The following is a 20,058-nucleotide window of genomic DNA, read 5'->3' as shown; positions in this document are numbered from 1 at the left end:
TATGATAATGCCAGTTTACATATTTTCTTTTCTGCTTTTTCGAAATTGTAGTTTCAAAAATGTAGTTTAATACCATGTTCGATGATATTAAGGAAAGAAGGCTCTCCACTGGAAATTTTTTGGAAGTGATGTTATTGGAAACGCAAATGTATTCTATCCGTGATAGTTTGAGGGGAAGGAATGAGATTTGGAACTGACCTTTGAAGTTTTCGAAATCGAAGTTCAAAAATACAATTCCAGACGATTTTTGGGCGATGTTAGGGAGAGGGGAGGTTAGGGGAATTTCTCATGGAAATGCCTCGAAACCTTAATGTTAAAAATAACATTTTGAGGCCATCTTTGGTAACGATGGGGTACAGAGACCCCGGAAATTTCCAAAATCGCAATTTTAGACGATCTCCAAAGAGGTTAGGTAAAAAGGCGTTAAAGGATTCCCCCAAGAAAATTTTTACTCTTTGTCCTAAAAACTCAGCTGGCCATCTTTGATGACGTTAAGCTAAAGAATGGGATTCGCAGCATTTCCCCGAAACTTTTAGAAATTGAAGTTCTGAAGATGAAATTTTAGACCGTTACTCAGCGATGTTAGAGAAAGGTGAGGTTCGAAGGCTTTTCCCGGAAAATTTTTTGAAATTAAATTTATATTGTAGGCTATATTTCATAACGTTAGAAGAAGGGGGCTTGGAATTCTATCCAGAAAAGTATTCGAAATTAGAAGTCCTTAAAATGCGATTTTGGGCTGCCTTTGATGACCTAAGGGGAAGGTATGGAGTTTGGTACCCTCATCTCGAAATTTTTAGAAATTTAAATTCTTAAAACTTAATTTCAGAGTATCTTTGTTTACATTTTAGAAAGGTGGCTTTGGGGACTTTCCCGCGGAATTAGGCCTTTTTTTAGGTGTAATTTTTATAGGCAGAGTATTAGTCAAAAGGCAGGTCATTGCTCCTTAATGCCACCCCCAGGCTACGGTCAACGAGTTATGGCAGTGGACACACATTGCTTGGGGCTGTAAACTTAAAACCAACTTTTGGATTCCACAAAATTCCCCTCTGGTATTTGACACGCCGCAAATCAGTCCTGTTAAATCGTGAAAAGATAAGTCTAGGCGGACGAGGACATCTTTTAGTACATTAAATAGAGAGTCTTTGCCTTATTATTTAGATTCAAAGACCAGCAAATTTCTCAAATGTCACAACTTTCAATGATACTTGTTAAGCAAAAAGAAATGTGTCTTCCTATTAAGTTCTCCTCAAGCAAAAGCAAACGCCATTCTCTCTTAAAAATGACACTCACAAACACAAATTATTGGGGGGGGAGGGGGCGCCCAACTCCCCAAACACCATGGAGTCCGAGCTAGTGGTAATCCCTTAATATTTCCACCAAATTAGATACTGTAGAATCGCCAAGGATACACAACTGGGATTGCTTGTACCAGAGTTGTAAATCATTTTACCGAATAAAACGTTACCCAGAATGCACCACGAGGAGGCAGATCTGCATTGCAATCCTTGAACACACAAAATCAGTAATTTAGGTTCGATATTCTTCCTTTTGTTTCATTTCCAACACGAGTTAAGTTCCTCGGCATTCCAGTTAAGTCAATTCCACGCTAAACATAATAAAACTAAGTCCTAGGGGTTTTGCTTATTTTGCAGCAATAACATGATTATGGTATATCTCACACGGCTCAAAGGAATTGCTCTAGCTCCCTGTGTTCTTCTCATTATGCATAAGGGGGGTGACATTACACCCTTCTGCCTAACATTGCTCTACGACGCCGACGTCCCCACACGATGCTGCTCTGGGAAAATGGCCTATCGTTCTTGCATTCGAAAGCAATGTAACAAACCGAGGCTTAACCGGGGGATCGATACTACTCACTACTCGCGCTTCCACCCCTCTCCGTCCTCCGATGGAACCTCCCCGCACATCTGGGCCTACCATATATGACGTCATTTTACAATCGATGACGTTTTGAACAGAGAGGAAGAAAAAGGGGCGGTGCCAGATTATCCGGGACCAAGAATTTTTCTTTTGTGCCCCATATCGGTGCGAGTTAGATGGTTACAGTTACTTACTGCCTTGATACATTTTATCTCAAAAATGTATAACTTCTGAAACGAGAATTGGGGTTTTCGGAGAATAAACGCCATTGCAAAATAGGCTATTTGTAGTCTGGCCCGATGAGAGTTTGTTGAAAATGCTCAAAACAAAAAAATCTGAGCCATTTTTGTTCGATTCTTTATGAATGCTTTCTCAAAAACAAATTTTAGTTCAGACGGCGGAATGATTACACGAGAAGAGATATTGCTTGTTTTTTTACTTCGTCTTTTTTGTTTTAAGTCCTGAAAATACTCCTTGTCATTTTTTAGGGGAGAGAAATTCATTTTGGTAGAGTGGAAAATACGAAAACAGTAAAGACCCATAATTATAGTATATTGATCAGATCCTCGACAAAATTAATTTTGGGACTGTCCACCAATGATGTCACTCTTCGAAGGGGAGGGGGTTTGTGAAATTGTGAGTTTGTGACAAGAGGAAGGGAAGGGGTAACAAGATATGTTACATCGTGCATTTTCTATAAGAATATGTTTACGCAAAATAGCATGAAATGTAACAAAGGAGGGGGGAGAGAAGTATTATAAGTGTGACACTTTGAAAGGAAGGAGGAAGAGGGGGACAAAAATTTTGAGAATAAGTGCGACATTATTTATGGACACCCCGTTTATGCGAATGAAATGGAACATGCAAAGAAAAAAGAGATGTGTACTCCATTGGTTTTTATCGGTATGAATGTTTGACATTGATTTAAAAAAAATTTATTCAAATGTAATTTTTTATATATAAAGTTCAACTATTTCCTTTTCTCCACTTCTTTGACGATGCTGAATTTTTATTCAAAAACACTAAATGATAATGGATGATTGCCTAAAATCTTAATTTAAAACATCTTTTGAAGTAAAAAATATTTTATTCGTTCATTTCATTAATGTTTTTAAATTATTCATTTTCTGTTGTCTTATACCAGATTGTTGCTTTTCATGTCCTTATTTTATTTGTTTTAATTTTTTTTTTTTTTTGTAACAATTATTTTAACTTTTACGGTAAAGTTAGTAAAAAATTAAAACTATGCCTGACAAATGTTATTTATTTAGTTACTTATATATAGCTATGTGCAAATTAAAACGTTTCATTCCAAAAACCAACAATACACAATGTAATTCTTAGAAATTCCTTACAAAACCAAAATGTGTGCATAAATGTATTTCAAGTTGACACTATGCCTGGTTTTTTTTACCCCCTTTTGTCAATGGTGGATTTGCAGATTTGGAGGCCCGTAGTAATGCATTTTTGGAGGCCCCCTTTACTATCACGGAAGTTGTAATTCCTATGGGAGTCCTAAGATCGTGGGAACCCCTCGCAATTGCAACATTTGTAGTATGGTAATCCTGCCACTGCCTTTTGTGAATTTTAATTCGTTTTAGCATAAATTAGACTTTTCAGCTGGTACGTGTGCAAAAATAAATAAATAAATAAGAAAACCTTTATTTTTACTCCTTTTGATGTCATGTCACCAGCTTTAATTGAGTTTTGCTTTTCTTCGAAAGATCCGGTTTTCCAACTAAAAATAATCTGCTTTTGTCAAGTGTAGTAGGCGTAAAAGGAAGAGTCTTCACTTCAACTCAAAGAGATTTATGCTGACAAAAATGTATTCAATGTTTATCTTTTCTTGTCGCGTTTCACAAGGTCACCTTTTCTTTTTTCTTTTTCGTGGAGGTCAATGTCATAAAGATTTATCTCTTTTCAAAATAAATGTACTTCACTTCACTGAAAAATTCGTAAATACACATTTTAGAAAGAGACAGAGCAACCTTTCAATGTTTACCTGTAGAGGATCAGGAATTTTCAGCAGTGAAGAAAATAAGAGTTTTAAGACAGGTTCTAGTTAAGTACGCAATGCAAAAAAAAAAAACTATCCAGCACACAATATCTAGTGTGGCGTGTTGAACGTTGGTAGGCATGCTGAGTGGTCAAGCAAGTAGTTATCAGGGGTAAACTTAACATTATTTATTAACATACATCGTTACAAGGAATTACAAGATTTTGGAATTAAATGTCGGATCCGTAGTTACACAGATATCTGGAGAGTCAGACAGCGTGTTTGACTTTTCTAAAGTTTTAGATCGTTCTCCCCGTTACAGGCTCAACCGCGCCCCAGCCCCGCAGAATTCATATCCCCCTTTTTTTCGGAAAACGAAACGGGGCTGCTCTCTCCTTGTCCAAGGATGCAGCTGGTCCAAGGATGCAAGTGGCCATCCTTGGAACGGAATGTAAAACTTTCCAAGACGGCCAAAGGTCAACTTAGTGGCGGAACATAGTACTTTATGGACTTAAAAGAATTCGATGCAGCTGGTTTTAGCACATAGCGATCAAATTTTGCTTTCGGTTTCCTTCCCAAACGTATGCAATGCTTCAGCAGGCGCTTTGGACTGAGTGTCTGACCTATTCGCAAGTAGAAAAGTGGTACAAGGCTTTTTGTACGACAGGAAATTTGGTGACGGACGAATCCCAGTCTGTACGCCGGTCATCGGCCCGTACTGCAGTGAATGTGCAACGAGTGTGTGAATTTTTGAACCTGGACTGGTGTTTGAGTCTCCTCCAAGTAGCAAAGGCGCTGGACTTATCGAAGACAACGATGCAACGCATTATTACCGAGGAGTTGCACATGCGAAAAATCTGTACGAAACTTTTGCCGAGAGTTCTGACTAGTGATGTGGATTGGGTAAATACCCAGCGGGTAGGTAAATATTTTTTGGGTATTTACCCAATACCTGGGTAAATACCCAAAAACTGGGTATTTTACAAAAGAATGCAAAAAGTGAATGAGAATTTTTTTTTTTTTTTAATCTAAATATGAAATAATTGGTAACACTGATACATACATATGTATTACACAGTTTATAATATTTTTTATTGAAAGACTTAATGAAATTATGAAAGAAACATATCGTGAACCAAAGAATCTTTCTTTTCAATGCTATAATTGGAGAAGATGTTTGCTTTTTTTTTTTTTTTGTAACCAGTTAAGCTTTTTACTTTTTGTAGAATGGCTTTTTATATGTGAAATTTGGCTATCAACATTGATTAGGCATATCCAACACATTTAATGTGAATATCATATTAGATTGCTGAGTTGTTTCACACAATAATTCTTTAAATATGTGATCAAAATACAAATTTTAGGGAAAAATTTATTGTTTTCTGTATATGGTTGGTTATACAGGGTGTTCCATTTTAACCTGCAAAGACCTTTATTTTTGCAACCGTTAGTCCTAGATGCATACTTCCAATTGCAAAAATATTCAAAATCAGATGCAGAGTACAGATATTGAAAGTTTGAAGCAAAAATAAAAATAAGTCAAAAACTACAAAATTTAACTTTTTATACGGCCCTAGGATATTTAGAGAAATGATCTGCATTTAAAACTTACTGACACAAAATACTTGACATTTGTGCAATCAAAACTCAAGGAGATATTCCATTTGAAAGTTTTAAGGGACCACGCAGAAGATGAGATTAGAACTTATTACCCTTTCAGAAGAATGACAGGTATTTACATTTTTCATTTCCATTCAAAAATTCATGCAAATGTTATGCCATGATACGCAAAACACGCTGCAAAACCTTGAACAATTTCAAAAACCACACTCTGCACACATATAATTTTATATAAATACTCATTAACTCCTTTATTTCCCTCCAAAAGATGTTACTGACGGGGAGTGCAAATTGGTGTAAGTCACAAAACGCTGCGTTTCATATCTCAGTGAATATTTGTCGTACTCATGTCAAACTTTTTTTGTAATTGTTTTTCAATGGAGATTATTTCCTTAAATATAAGTCAGAGGACCTGGGGCCCGTGTACAAAGTTAAAATTTGTATTTTTTTACTCATTTTTATTTTTACTTCAAATTTTCAATATCTTAAGTCTGCATCTGATTTTGAACATTTTTGCAATTGTAAGTATGCATCTAGGACTAACGGTTGCAAAAATAGAGGTCCTGAAGGTTAAAACAAAACACTGTGTATATATACATAGTGGAATACATACAGAAAAGTATTTAGTTGAATATAAATTTTTGAAATAAATACCCGGGTAAATACTCATTCTGGGTATTTACCCGGGTATATACCCTGGGTATTTACCCCTAAAAATAAATACCCGGGTATTTTACATCACTTGTTCTGACTGAAGAAGGTCCGAGTCAACGCTCCCGTGGCACCCTAGCCTTCCTACAGTCCGGGTTTGTGGCCTCCTGACTTCTTTTTGTTTCCATTATTAACCCATTCCATGACCAGCCCGAAACCCCTTAACGCGCATGCCGCAGATAACGAACGGAGTTGCTTTTTGCTACGTTGTAATAGTACTTTTTTCCCCATTTTGCTATCGGGATTTTAATGTTGTTTTTGCTGTTCAGCTTGTATTCGAAAATCGCTTCGCTTTATTAGTTTTTTGGCCCTGAATTAAATAGTGCAATAAAATACAAGGTTGCTAATATGTGCTGAAATATTCCTTAAATTTACACAGTACATAACGGGAAAATAAACAATGGAGGATAGGACAAAAAGCAATTATTTTTATAACACTAATTATTTTATTCAATTAATATTATTATTATTTATTGATTTTTTTTTTTTTTTTTTTTTTTGCTTTTACCTCAGTATATCATTTTTTTTTTCTTTTTATGCACTTAAGAAATCTTAAGAACTGTTAAATGTAAGATGATCTATCTTTCAAAATGGCTCAACAAAACATTCTTCAAACAATTGACTGATCGGTACAACCTGTGAGTTGGACCTGTTGAATAGACAAAACGCTTTAATAACTGTGGGAATGATTTTCTAAGAGGATAAAAAGTATTCTTCGGTGCCTTTTGATACATTGTGACCCTTCAAAACGACCTATACACACAGAGACTGGTCGGTTCTTTTATCCTAATACCGATGACTTTTAAATCCCTTCTGAGTGTCCAGATATCAGTTGCTCAAGCGTGGGAAGTATTTTAAAGATAAATGCTTACAAAAGATCAAAACTTGCGGCTAATCCCCTATTTCCCTAAAGGATACCTTTGTGCATGCAGCTAAAAGCCCCCAGCTGAGAGAGGAATCGGCCTGGGCGGATTCCCTAAGGAGGTGCCCCCCTTGGTGTCTTGTGGTCAACCCTTCCGCATTATTTTCGTACAACAAAACAGTTTGAATCAGAAAGGAATTTCAGACAAGCTTTACTGCTTGTACTTGGAGAACATGTCTTCAGAAGAAAAAAAAGGAAAATTTTGCTTGAAATCGAGTCGGATCGTTTTTTCTTTTTTTAAAACATACTTGGATAAATTTTAGTTAGTTTCATAGGATTATTTACTAATTAAGGCAATTTGATTATTGAAACGAAATCAAATGTTTTATTTCTATTTTTAAAATCTCATAAAAGAAGGTGCAATTAAAACATTGGAGCTATTTTAAAACAATAAATAAAATCTGAAAAAGAAAGGGAGAAAAGGAATGTTTCGTTTTGTATGAGTAAAGCGAAAAGAACTCAAGATATTATCATTTTATTTGTACTGTAGCATATATTTTATGTTTTGCATAGGGGTCAACTATTATGTATAATCAATGCGGTCGTCATAATTTTTGTTTGTGAAATTAAAAATATTCAAAACTGTATCACTAAAAAGCCATCAAAGGGTGCCGCGAATATAAAACGTTATAATTTAAGTTTGAAAATATCATGATTTAAAAATGAATAAATATTAAAAAATAATAATAGTATACAAATAACTAAAAAGCGTAGTAAACACATCATAATAATAATTAAAAAAAAAAAAACATACTTGTACAAAATTAAGATGTGTAAGATAATTAAAAAAATAATAGTGTGTAAAATAAATTATAAAATTTGAGGATTATGAACAATTTAATGAAGGTTGCTTGGGTAAGAAGGTGGATTTTTGATAACAAGAAAAATATATTTATGTTTCTTTGCTTTATTCAGGCATAGAAATATTGGTAAATGTGTAAGGAAATATTTTCCCACTTGTTCATCAGGAGTTCGAATGCCAGAATGCTAAGAAACAAAGCTTCCACGAAAAGATAAAAATGTAATGCCTGATTATTTGAAGCATTATTCGTGTCCCATCTAAGAGTAATTGAAAGGTTAATATCTTAGTAAAATAAAATAATTTACAACAAATTTCGTGAAATACTGTAAGTTACATCCCTTTTGCCTAAGGAAAAGAGCTTGATTAGCGCTCCCCTAAAAGCACCAGAACCCAACAGAGAAGCGCAATAACAGGGTTCTGCCCCTGGAAGGATCGCCGACACATATTCGGCCGAAGCAAAAACTGCTAGAAACGCCGTGACGACACAGGATCGTCGAAGGCAGTTAGGAACCACTTTCTTGCGACGAGCCTGAATCGGCCGGGGCAGTTTTAACACAAACTGCGCGGCCGATCCTGTATCGGCCGGGGCAAAGAATGGGTTAAAATCAGCGCTGAAAATTTTGACTCCATTGAGGACATCCAACCACATGTCAAGGCAGCCTTTGCAGATGTCCGGGAACAAGACTTCAGGGATGCATTTGAGTCATGGGAAAGCCGCCTACAGAAGTACATTGTTGCAGAGGTCCCATTTTTTAAAACTATTAGTCAATTGTACCGATCAGCTCAATAAATGTTTTTTTTTTTTTAAACGAAGGCTCATTACTTTTGGATCGCATCATATAGTTGTTCCTTCGAACAACAACCCATGTTCGATTTTGACCAGATATTGGTTGTTATAGCATCGAAAAGTTTTCTATTTTGTTGGCAGGTTTTTATCATTGATTGAATTTGGTCAAAGTCAGACATTGGTTGTTGTTGTTCTTAGGTTCCCCCTTGTATAATTGTGAAATCTACTAATCTCGATAGCAACAAAAAGTTGGCCTTGAATTTATCTCACTCCTTATTGGTTCTACACATGTTTATTACTCATGCTAGCGTTTCAAGTCGCTTACTCGTTGGCTTTTTTTTTTCGATCATTGAAAGTTACTTTTAGCTAGAGAAATGGAAATTTTTCATTCCGCCATGACATCGTTCAAACATACAAATCGTCGATGCTGATTTGTTGCACACGGCAACTATGGCTACTACCGACTAATTTTGTTGTTGCAGTATGTCGTGAAATCAGCTTATAATTGTTTTCATCTTTTCGTTATTTTTTTAGAAAGGCAGAACAATTATAGTAGACATCCGGTGGAATAAAAATTGTCAAAGAACATTTTATTGTGAACCATATTCAATCTGTGCGAATTGTAAAACTGCAGTGCCAGCGCACTTAGCATTTTTAAAAGCTCCTGAGAATAGTTTCTGAATTCAGGAGTTCATTTATTTATCGCTTCATAATGTTACCAGGAAAAACAAAATAATGTAAAACATTAAATGTTTCAGTACAATGACAAATCAACGGGGAATTATTTATGTGCCCATTAATGTATGTGGATGACGCCATGTTTTGTTTAAAATTATGTATTCATTCTGCACCTTATTAGTATGCATCAATTTTAAAAATGCATTCTTAGTTTTTGGATTTGTTCTTCTGTTCTGTTATTATGTTGTTTCTATTGACAAATCAACGAGGCATTATTTATTTGACCATAATTTTGTGTGTATGATACCACATTTTGCATAACATTATGTATTCATTCTGCACCTTGCTCTGATTACTGTGCACTAATATCAAATTGCTTTGTTAATTTTTAGACTTAATCGCTATTTGTGAATTATTATTTTTTTGTAGATAATGTTATCATTTGAAAAGCTTTAAAAATATGAATAATTACCCTTAGAAGCGTTAACTTGGAAATTCTCTTTTCAGTTCCAGCTCGATTTGAAAACAAGTTTAAAGTAGAGACTGTCCGGTGGGGTGAGACAGCCATTCTGCACTGTGAAGCCTTCGGAGACAAACCTATCACACTAACGTGGACCAAAAATCAAATGCCTATTTCAGAGAAAGAGAGCGCAAGGTAAAATGGAATACCATCACTTTGAAGCCGCTATATATACAGGCCGACGCATCACCTTAAGTTTAGCCATTTTGAATCGGATTTTTTATTTGTTGCGAAGGTAGGGTCACCAGAACAAAAGTTTGGGGTTTTGCAAAATTGGCTAAAGATGATATTTTATTTAATAAACAATTCAGGTGCCGCTAATAATTGCTCGCAGTGAAAAATCACTAAAGGCGATAACTCGCCAGAAAGGGCAACCACTCAAGCACGCGCTCCGATCCAAAATGGCTGATCTTAAGCTGATACGTCGGTTCATATATATGGCGGCTTTACATCACTTAGTGTACATTTCAAAGTATCAGACAACCGACCTTCTACTATTACAATATGAAACAGAATAAAAATGTTATTGATGTTGAGATGGCATAATTTTATTTCTCACTCTAAAAATTAGTCATGTAAATTTTGAATCGACTCACAGGCGCGCGGAAGAGGCGCGAAGAAGTTCTTTGTAAACTCGAAACTTCAAGTGTGTGTAAAGTATAGTGAAGCTCTGGAAAAAGAAGTTCGTCCTTGGTTTATTTAATATATGTTTCAGTTGAAATGGAAAAATTCTTGAATAGTTACAACGCCAAAAACGAAAAGAGTTATTGGCAAAAAAAACCGGCTGATCTCACCTCAACTTTAGCAAATAACTTTAACAAATAGAATCGTTTAAGCTTCAGCGCATCGAAAATCAACGTATCAGATCCAGACTATTGTGAACATTTTTTGTTTTAATTTATTATTGTGTAATATCAGAACTAACTTTATTGCGAAACTTTAACGAAGCTTTTATCGAGCTACTTATGTATGTAAGCCATGTATTAATATACACACATGCATATTTCAGTTTCATCAATTTTAACACACCAAAATGCATTACACCCCTCTATGTGCAGTTTGAAACGCGATACACGTGCAGGAACACAGTCAGTGAGGTGTAACTAGGTAATTACAGAAATATGGAGCCATGCGGGTTTACGTTCATTACCAATCATTAGAGGTTGCACGGTTAAGAATCTATCGAGCAGACGACCCTATCGACTTGCTCGGAAAGATTCTGGATTGAGTTTGATCTCGGAAATTGAAGGATTAAGGTAGTAGGGTTCAACAGATTCCCGTGCGCTGCGAACCACGTAGTGCAAGAGTAGTACCTCCAATTTGCTTAGTTGGAAAATTTCATCGTGTTGGGGCTAATTTTAGCATTGGAGTATGTTCATAAGCATAATACCTACTTTGAGGCAAAGTGGCATCCTCAACTAAGTGTATTCTCGAAAAACGACATAAAAGCAGCATCTTCATGCTGTATCATTCAGACTGCACAAGTCCAGTATAGTGGGGCTGTGATAAGTTGAGCCATGATCTTGACAATGTTTACTACTCTCTCGGGAATTCAGGGGAAAATGGACATTTTTTTGAGCAATCACGATTGCTTATTGTTCTCATTTGACCGTTTTTGGTGTCCGTGCCTTTTTCAACTTGGACCAGAAGCCTTGCAGCACCACCGCCCACCGTCCTCTGCTGGCGGCGCGGCTGCTCCGGTTTTGAGCTATCCGCTTCTCCTGGTCGGAGGCGTCCATGTCCTACACACACTCACGGTCACACACATACACTCACACACGCCTACGTGCATACACACAGGTCTACGCACACACACAACTATGCACACGTAACCGCCCAGGAGGAGAGGCAGGCTTGGGGGGGGGGGGACAGGAGCCGTTTCTAGAAACAATGAGTCCTGTCTCAGTTCGTGATTGCGAAAAACATAATTTGAATTCAAAATTTCAGAATTCAAATTAATTTTCTTTCTTTTTTTTTTTTGGCTCGGATGTCAATTACTGTTCCTCATGACCCCAAAAAGAAGTAATCATTGAAAAGGTCATGGTTCAATTTAACAGAACCACACTATAGTTGCTTCATGATGCTTGTTTTGTGATTGGCGCAAATCACATGTTGATTCCACGTGATTTACGCCAACGTTTATCTGTCTCATGAAGCAATAAAGTAAGTCATCGGTGAAAACCACCTGTTGTAACTTATCCATTTGCAGTTAAGGTCTGTACATTTCTGCCTTTTTTGGCGATCTACTGTGGTTTACATAGATGAGGAAACTTACGAACAGTAAAGCTATCAGAGTCTGGTGAGACCCCGCTGAGTGTTGATTCACCCAAAGTCTTAACGTATTATACTTAAGGCTGCTCTTCAGTGGGAAAGAAAAACGATCTCGCTTGAAAATGGGCTTTTTCTTTAAACGAAAGCAATGTTCATCAGTGAAGTGATTGACACTTCAACAACCAATAGAACGAGCGGTGGCCGATGAAAGTGTGGATCATGTGACCTGTCACATTTTGCAGGGGGACAGACCGGACGCTCCCCTGCTGTGCAGAGTAGTCGAAGGAGGTAATAGCTGACGGCGAAATGAAACCGCAGCTTTTTACAGACCCTTCCAAGGAAATTCTAGTTCTTCCCCTCTTGAGTCTTGACTACATAGGTAAAAGAAAAATTACTCAGTGTAAAAGGCGCGGCATTTTGCAATCCCGCTTGTGATATTAATTTATTTGCATTCGCACTAAAATTAATTTTTGAAACGAAGATTTTTTTCCCCATTAATACGGTTCCTGATCTCATCTAGGAAAAATTAACGAATGAATGAATATTTGCAATAAATAAATTTATAAATTCGTTTTATTTTTAGAAAAATGTTCGTTATTGAAAATTGATAATATCAAAAAAGGAAGGAAAAAAAAAGATAGCCTACATGACCACACTGAATTTTAACGAAATGAACTCCAAATTCTAACAAAAAATATTCTTTAAAAATGGATGATCCTACTTAATAAATCTGAAAAATCGAGTGCCGAATAAAAGTGGGGACTAACTAGTTATCGGTTGGCGAAATTCTTTCACTTCCTCTGCCTGTTTGCCACTCTCCCCAACCCCATCCGAGTTAGCAGTAAACATTCTTAAAAATGAAACTAGATCCTCTTTGCATAGTTAATACTTGATTGTACAATAAACATTAATGCCACTAATTACTTACATTAACCTTTATTTGAACTGATAATATTTATATTTTAGTGCTAAATTAAATACTACTTTGTTGGTTAGTTACCTGTTTTACAAATGTAGTGGCGACTAGAAAAAAATGTGGCTACTATAAATGCCTTTTCTCACCACTGGTGACCAGAAAATTCCCCTAATCTTTATCTTTGAATCCTTTTCTTTTTGAAAAAATATTTATTTATTTATCTAAGTACTATATGCAGATGAGAAGGCTACGATAGCATTTCTCAAGGGGTTGTTATGGTGAAAGTTCTTTCAAATTGAGCATAACAACGGCAAAGTCGTGGACGGCTACGGATAAGGATTTCCTGAATTTGAAAAATTAAAGATTTTTCTCTGATCTTTGTATGCAAGGGTGCTCACCCTGCTCCAAGCTCAAAGGCAAAAATCACTCCTTCCCCCACTCTCAATGTTTGTAAACTATCTTGCGTTGAAATTTTGCAATAAAACTAAACCTAGCACTTTTAGAGTCTCAGATTCCCAGTTACTAAATTCGGCAAAATACATGAGGTATTACATGCATTATATGACCAAAAGTATTGGGACACTTTCAAAAATTCACAATTTTACGGATTTCTCAAAAAATAAAAGACCAATTGCTCTCTGCTCTGTAATTTTTTTCTCATGAAAAGTATACTCCAGACGTCAAATCCAATAACAATTAAGTCTGATATTCATTTAGGGGACCAGCAACAAATAATCTGTTCTTATCATGAATCACTCTATAACGATGGCAGGAAAGTGTTGCCAGTTTGCTAACAATTCCTTACCATTCGTCGCCTATCCTAGAATTATAGAAATTCGGCTCATTAGATTGCTGATAACTTTTTTAAAATTTAAAGAAATTGCGGTGGAATTTTTTTCATGGATTGTAGGATGTATCTGAGCTTTGAATTATGAACGTTATAAATTGCTATCTTTCGTGTCTGCGCAGTGAAAAATTAATAGCTTTAACTGTTCATATTTCAACAAATTTTCAATATTTTAACTTTAAATTTTATTATTATGTTTCTCTAAAATGCTGTCAAATATTTTAAAAGTTTAGTAACGTTTGACGAAATACTCTGCGTAATATAAGGCGAAAACCTTCAAAAAAATTTTGCATTTTTGAAAGAAATGCTTATATTTCCATGGGTATAAGAGATACTTTCACAAAAATATAAAAATAAGTTTTTGATAGATTTTTAACTCATTTCTGAAAATTATAGCTTATTCCCAGCAATTTGCAATGAAAAATTATCAAAAAACTTTTTTACTCAATTTGTTGTCGGTCCCCTAAATGAATAGCAGACTTAATTTTTATTGGAAAATGACAACTAGAGTATACATTTTATTCGAAACAAATTATAGAGCAATTGGTCTATTATTTCTCGAGAAATCCCTAAACATGTGAATTTTTGAAAGTGTCCCAATGCTTTTGGTCATATAGTGTATATAGTGCTCAGGCCCGTGTCCAGTATTTCATAAAGGGAGGGGTTGAAACTTTTTACCTATGTAACTTATGCTGTCAAAGGAAAACTAACTACGCGTGTTGAATAGTTCATTTTAGTTCGATAATTAGGCTTTTTTTTATACGTTTTGCGTTTTTTCTTTTTTTTTTTTATGAAATCTTATTTGCACAGTTGAACATTTTGTAACAGCATACATATTTCTTTTATGCCACCTAATTCTAGTTTCTAGTAACTAAACAAAAGAAAAAAAAATTTCTTTTGTTTTTCCATCAAATAACATTGAACAGGAATTTAATGAAAATAAAAATTGTGTTAAAAAATTGCTGTTCCGCATAGAAAGATTTTTCCTAACGTGTGAAACGACTAATTCATCCAACACTAAAGGCGTACCATAAAAAAAAAAACAGTAAGCAAAGTAACCATTTTCCGTGCTCCTAAGTTTTTTTTTTGGGGGGGGGGGGACGTCATTGTCTAATATTCGTTTAGATAATTTTCCCTTGCATGCTTATAGCATTGCCGAACTTTCCAGCCATTCCATTTTTTCAAGCACTTAGAAGCGAAGGGGCTTGGACATCCTACAATTAAAGAAAATGGTAATTGTTAAACATGGGGAAATATTAAAGAGGGTGAATACTGTATCAGAGTTTAACTCTAAAATTAATTAAAACTTAAAATACGTTTTGGAAAATCGTTTAATGATTCATTGATTTTTTTTTTCAATGGGAGGGGTTTAACCCCTAAAACCCTCCCCTTGGACACGGCTCTGATAGTGCTTCTACTTCAACACATTGAGTTTTTATTAAAATTTTCTAATGAGTCTTGTTGGTGTCTGATCCTCGTTAGTTGTCATAATAAATATTAAGGGTTGTCCTTTTTCTCAGAAGGCACGAAAATATTACCTACATGTATATCTGCCTGAAAAAAAAAAAAAAAAAATCTCGAAATACTTAGATGAAAAAAATCTCAACGCCTCGCTCTGCCAGATTTTAAAGTTTTCATCGCTCTGCCTCGTTTTCATGCATCTTGCATTTAATGAATCAATAATAAAAAATAAAAAAAAGGGCAAGAAACAGATTTGCAGGAAATACATAAAGTTGAATCAAAAATGAAAATGAACAGCTTACATTTAGGAAAGCAATTATAGGTACAAGTAAGGGTTCACAATTAAAAAAAAAAAAAAAAACAAGACAAACTTTTTCTTTTAAGTTCTGTGTTACGCACTTCTGTGCCGAAAAATTATCGTATCCTGTCTTCAGTCACAGAATAAAATGAATGTTCTAATCCAATGATTATCAAGTAATTTTCATTCGTATAGAACAAAAATCTTTTTTGAGATCCCACATTTTCTATTCTATTGACTCCTAGTAATATGTAAATACAGCGAGAGAAAGGATTTAGCTTCTTGTTTAGGAGAGGGAACCATTTCTATATTTAATTAACATGATCTTTATCGTAAGCATACTATTTACTCAGAAATACTCCCTATTTTCCCAAGCACTCTGTTTGGGGGCTATGCCTTTTAATTTTCTCGAAAATAAAAATTTTCAAAATGCACTTTTAGACGATCTCTGGTAGTATTTGGAAGTAAGTAAGAGGTCCTGTGATCTTCCACCAGCAAATTTTTGAACTTGAAACGCCAAAAACACAATTTCAGGTTCTTCAATTCTGTTAGGAAACGGGGAGTTCGGAAGCTTTCCCCGGAATTTTTCGAAATAGTCTAAAAACGCAGTCTTAGTGTGATGTTGGGGGGGAGGCAAAATTTTTAAAGTGTTATAAACATGATTGTAGGCCATCTTTATTAACGTTGGGGACATGCAGGTTTTTGAAATCCAAAAATGCAACTTTTTTTTTTTTTTTTTTTTTTATGGTCAAAGAAGGACTTTTCACAAACTCCCTTCCCGAAATTTTTTGAAATTAAAGCCATAAAAACGAAATTTAAGACGATCTTTAATGATGTTTTTTAAGGGGGGGGGGGTGCTTATGTGACCTGAAAACCTTTATGCCTGTAATTAATTTTTTCTACATTGTATTAAAATGTTGATCTAGCTTCTGAGAATGAAAATAGAAAACAGTGAAAACTTGTAACCCCCATTCTATATTGTTCACATTTTAGTTAGCTTTGTCGGCAACATAAGGCTGAAAACGTCATTAAAACTAATACATACAATGCTTAGTAATTCTACCACGGTGTGTTTTTTACATTAACTGAATCATATTAAATTGCTAATATATTTTTCATGATTTTCTATGTATTTAATGAGTATGTTGGTGTACGGAATGTTTTCCGCTATTGAATTTTCCACCTCCCAAACCTTCTAAAGAAATTTGACGAGTCTGGCTCTTAAAGACACAAATAATTTTCAAAAATGTTTGTTGAGCTGTGGAAAGCACTTTATGTGTGTACCATTTGTAGTAACATAAAACACATGTAAAACGATGCAAAATACCCAGTATCTGGAAACCGATTTAATCTATGTATAAAAATATTTTTCTACTGGAAGGGAAAAATGTCAACTTTTCGCATTCGACAGCATTGTAACAATGTTCATTATATTGTAAATAAACAATTTGACTCAGAAATATTCCTTTCAAATCTATTTCTTTTCAAACCACAAATTTGAAAAAAAAAGCAGATGTTGCGAATTTAACAGCTAATAGCACGCATCTACATGGATTCACTTTCAAAAGCACTTGATTCTTCACGAAAGCCTTAGGAAAAGAGGAAAGAAGAAAGGACGTCCAGCGGAGGTCATTGAGGGGAACTAATGAGAGGGTAATAAATCTTACACCCCATTAGCTTTTACCCCTCAAAAAGGGGAGGTAACTATTCTAGGGCGTGGCAAATGCAAAAAGTGAACGTATTTTGAAATTTTTTTCAATAGTTAGAACATGATATTTGTTTAAAAAATGGTCGCATTATTTCAAACAAGATCTCAAAAGAGAGCTGGAAATATTTTGCGTGTCAGGGCGTTCTTAAAATTTCGATAGCACGAGTTGCAGATGTTTTACAGAGCGAAATGTCCAACAGTACCTCGTTTTCGAAGAAATTCATTTTTTCTCGAATTTTAAAAAATCGGAGAATGGACACATCAAAAAAGTAAAAACTAAAAGAAACAGACATGGTCTTGAAAAATACTCAGAAAAAAAAACGTATCCGAAAACTTTACAGGAATTTGTAAAACAAGCTCCAACTTTCCCCCGTAGGTTAACATTAGATCCGAATCTTTCAGACTCTCAGTGAAGAGCACCCTTAATACCGTTTTTCTCTCTAGGTACGAAGTGTACGACAGTACATCAGATCGCGGTACAACTTCGGAACTGCATGTGCAAGTGACGGACCGAGAAGACAATGGATTATACGTGTGCATCGCCAAAAACGCTTTTGGGAAAGACGAACGGACTGTCAAACTAGTGGTACTCGGTGAGTAACTGTAGTATTCGTTCTGCTGAATTATTAGACATTTAGACGTAGGTATAAATAAAGTATTTTAAAAAGTTTTTTTTCTCGAAGAAACTGCTTTATTTCCCTCAAGAACGTACGCACTTAACTGTCATCATTTGTAAATGTCATAGTTAAGATTTACATTTAAAAAAATCACAGAAACAGGATTTCAAAATACTTGGAAACGTTTTTTTAAATTTCAGAGAGGATTCCTAAATGCTCAGAAATGTTTTATGTACATAACAGAGTAAGGATTTAGAAATACTCAGAAACTTTTTTGGAAATTACAGAAAGAAAATTACTCAGAAACTTACTCAGAAACTTTTTGAAAAATATAGGAAGAGGACTCCGAAATATCGGAAAAATTAATGCTTTTACTCATAAGTGGAGGTGGTCTTTGATGGTGTCCGATTAAATTTGCGTTTACGCCCCCCCCCCCCCTCCGCCTCCCCCCGCCTCCCCCCCCCCGCCTTTAAAAATTCAAAATGATTAGCGGCACATTTATTTTTTGAAGACAACATGGTACTAAACGAGTTATTATTGAAATTTTGATTTTTTTTTTTCTGTTTTAACGATTAAAACTAAAGTAAGTACGAGGAAACGCTTTCAATGTCAAAACCAAAACTGTCGCTTCCAGCGCCCTCTGTAAACGATCGAAAAAACAGATTCGAGTTAGAATAACTTTATTAATGGCTACCCATCACGCAACTACTTGCATTCATTGGGATTTACAGTTTCTGACGGTATTTCATCAAGTTGAACTTGATGGATTAGCTTTCAGAGAAAAATATTTACGTTTTCAGTCAGTCTGCTCCTGTTTTCTTCTACCACGCTTTCGAAAGCGCTCTTACCTTGCTTTTTTTAAGCCCTTGATGTCATCGCGTGCGCATGCGCTGCTCGTAACGCTAAAATATCGACTTACCTAATAGACTGCCGAAAGAGTCATAAAATAAAGGTTTTCGGGCAAGGCTGTAAATTATTTTTCATGCTTTTTTCTTCTTTTGCATCGCTGTTCCCCTTTTCTAGCTAGCTACTGATTTTGCAATGCCACAAGAGAAAATAAATCAATGATGCTCTGGGGGCGGGGGGAACTATCTTGAAAAAAAAATATAGAAATCAACAGTTAAACAGCAATTTATTCCCATTTTGTTTGGTCAATATTTGATTCCGTATTCAAATGCTTGTATAATAAGAAGATCATTGTTAAAGATATCTTTAATAAAAATAAATTTGACAGTGATTGGTAGCTAAATCTTTTACTGCCGAAGTTTATTGCTCGGCAGCTATTCTAAAAGTACGAAAAATTAATTGCTGTCCCCCAAAAGGTTCTGTATTTATATAGCTACATTAAGATCACGTCCACCAGCCTTTACTCGAAAGCTTATCAAAATCACGTTCTATTATAGGCTCCTTGATTTTCCAATGGACAATTTTTCTCCTAGATTCGCGCGATGATTCGGATAGTAAGGAAAAGTTGTTAAAATCTACAAGAATATTTTAAGAAGTTAAAATTTTCTAATAATTCAAAATTAATTTTCTATTATATATATATATATATATATATATATATATATATATATATATATATATATATATATATATATATATATATATATATATATATATATATATATATATATATATATATATATATATATATATTCAGCGAATTTGCTCGGTTTATGAAATGGTTTACGGAATAATGTCCCCAAAATATTACAAATTGTTACACATTAAAAGCCTCTCTTTATGTATAAAAGACTCTGTACGTGTGCATACGACATAAACTTAGGAGAGGCGATTTGGAAAGAGTCTTTAATATCCTTCAGCAAAAGAGGTAATTTATATTACTTACCGAAACACTTACATACCGAAACATTTCCTATTTGTAAACAACGAGATCAACGTGAAAAAATTGTTGCAGAATCTCATATCATTCTGTAGCGGTTTAACTAAATATAATAAATTTATTTCTACAAAAATCTAGAATTTTTAAACATTAAAATGCGTGTCTTTGTTTTTTTCT

The 20,058-nt window shown here is 34.9% G+C and overlaps 1 protein-coding gene across 1 annotated transcript in view; it reads left to right on the top strand.

Annotated features, from left to right (window-relative positions):
• The window catches only part of LOC129229407 (cell adhesion molecule DSCAM-like), a 92,957-nt gene that overhangs the window by 48,035 nt on the left and 24,864 nt on the right, over nucleotides 1–20,058 (top strand). Inside the window, exons 5-6 of the mRNA XM_054863712.1 lie at nucleotides 9,905–10,052; nucleotides 17,863–18,011. Of these exons, the coding sequence (XP_054719687.1) occupies nucleotides 9,905–10,052; nucleotides 17,863–18,011 (297 nt within the window). The remainder of the gene's footprint in view (nucleotides 1–9,904; nucleotides 10,053–17,862; nucleotides 18,012–20,058) is intronic.

The sequence above is a fragment of the Uloborus diversus genome, chromosome 1, assembly GCF_026930045.1.
Source record: "Uloborus diversus isolate 005 chromosome 1, Udiv.v.3.1, whole genome shotgun sequence".
NCBI classification, from domain to species: Eukaryota; Metazoa; Arthropoda; class Arachnida; order Araneae; family Uloboridae; genus Uloborus; species Uloborus diversus.
Note: the sequence above shows the minus strand (reverse complement) of the source record. Positions and strands in the feature narration are given on the sequence as shown.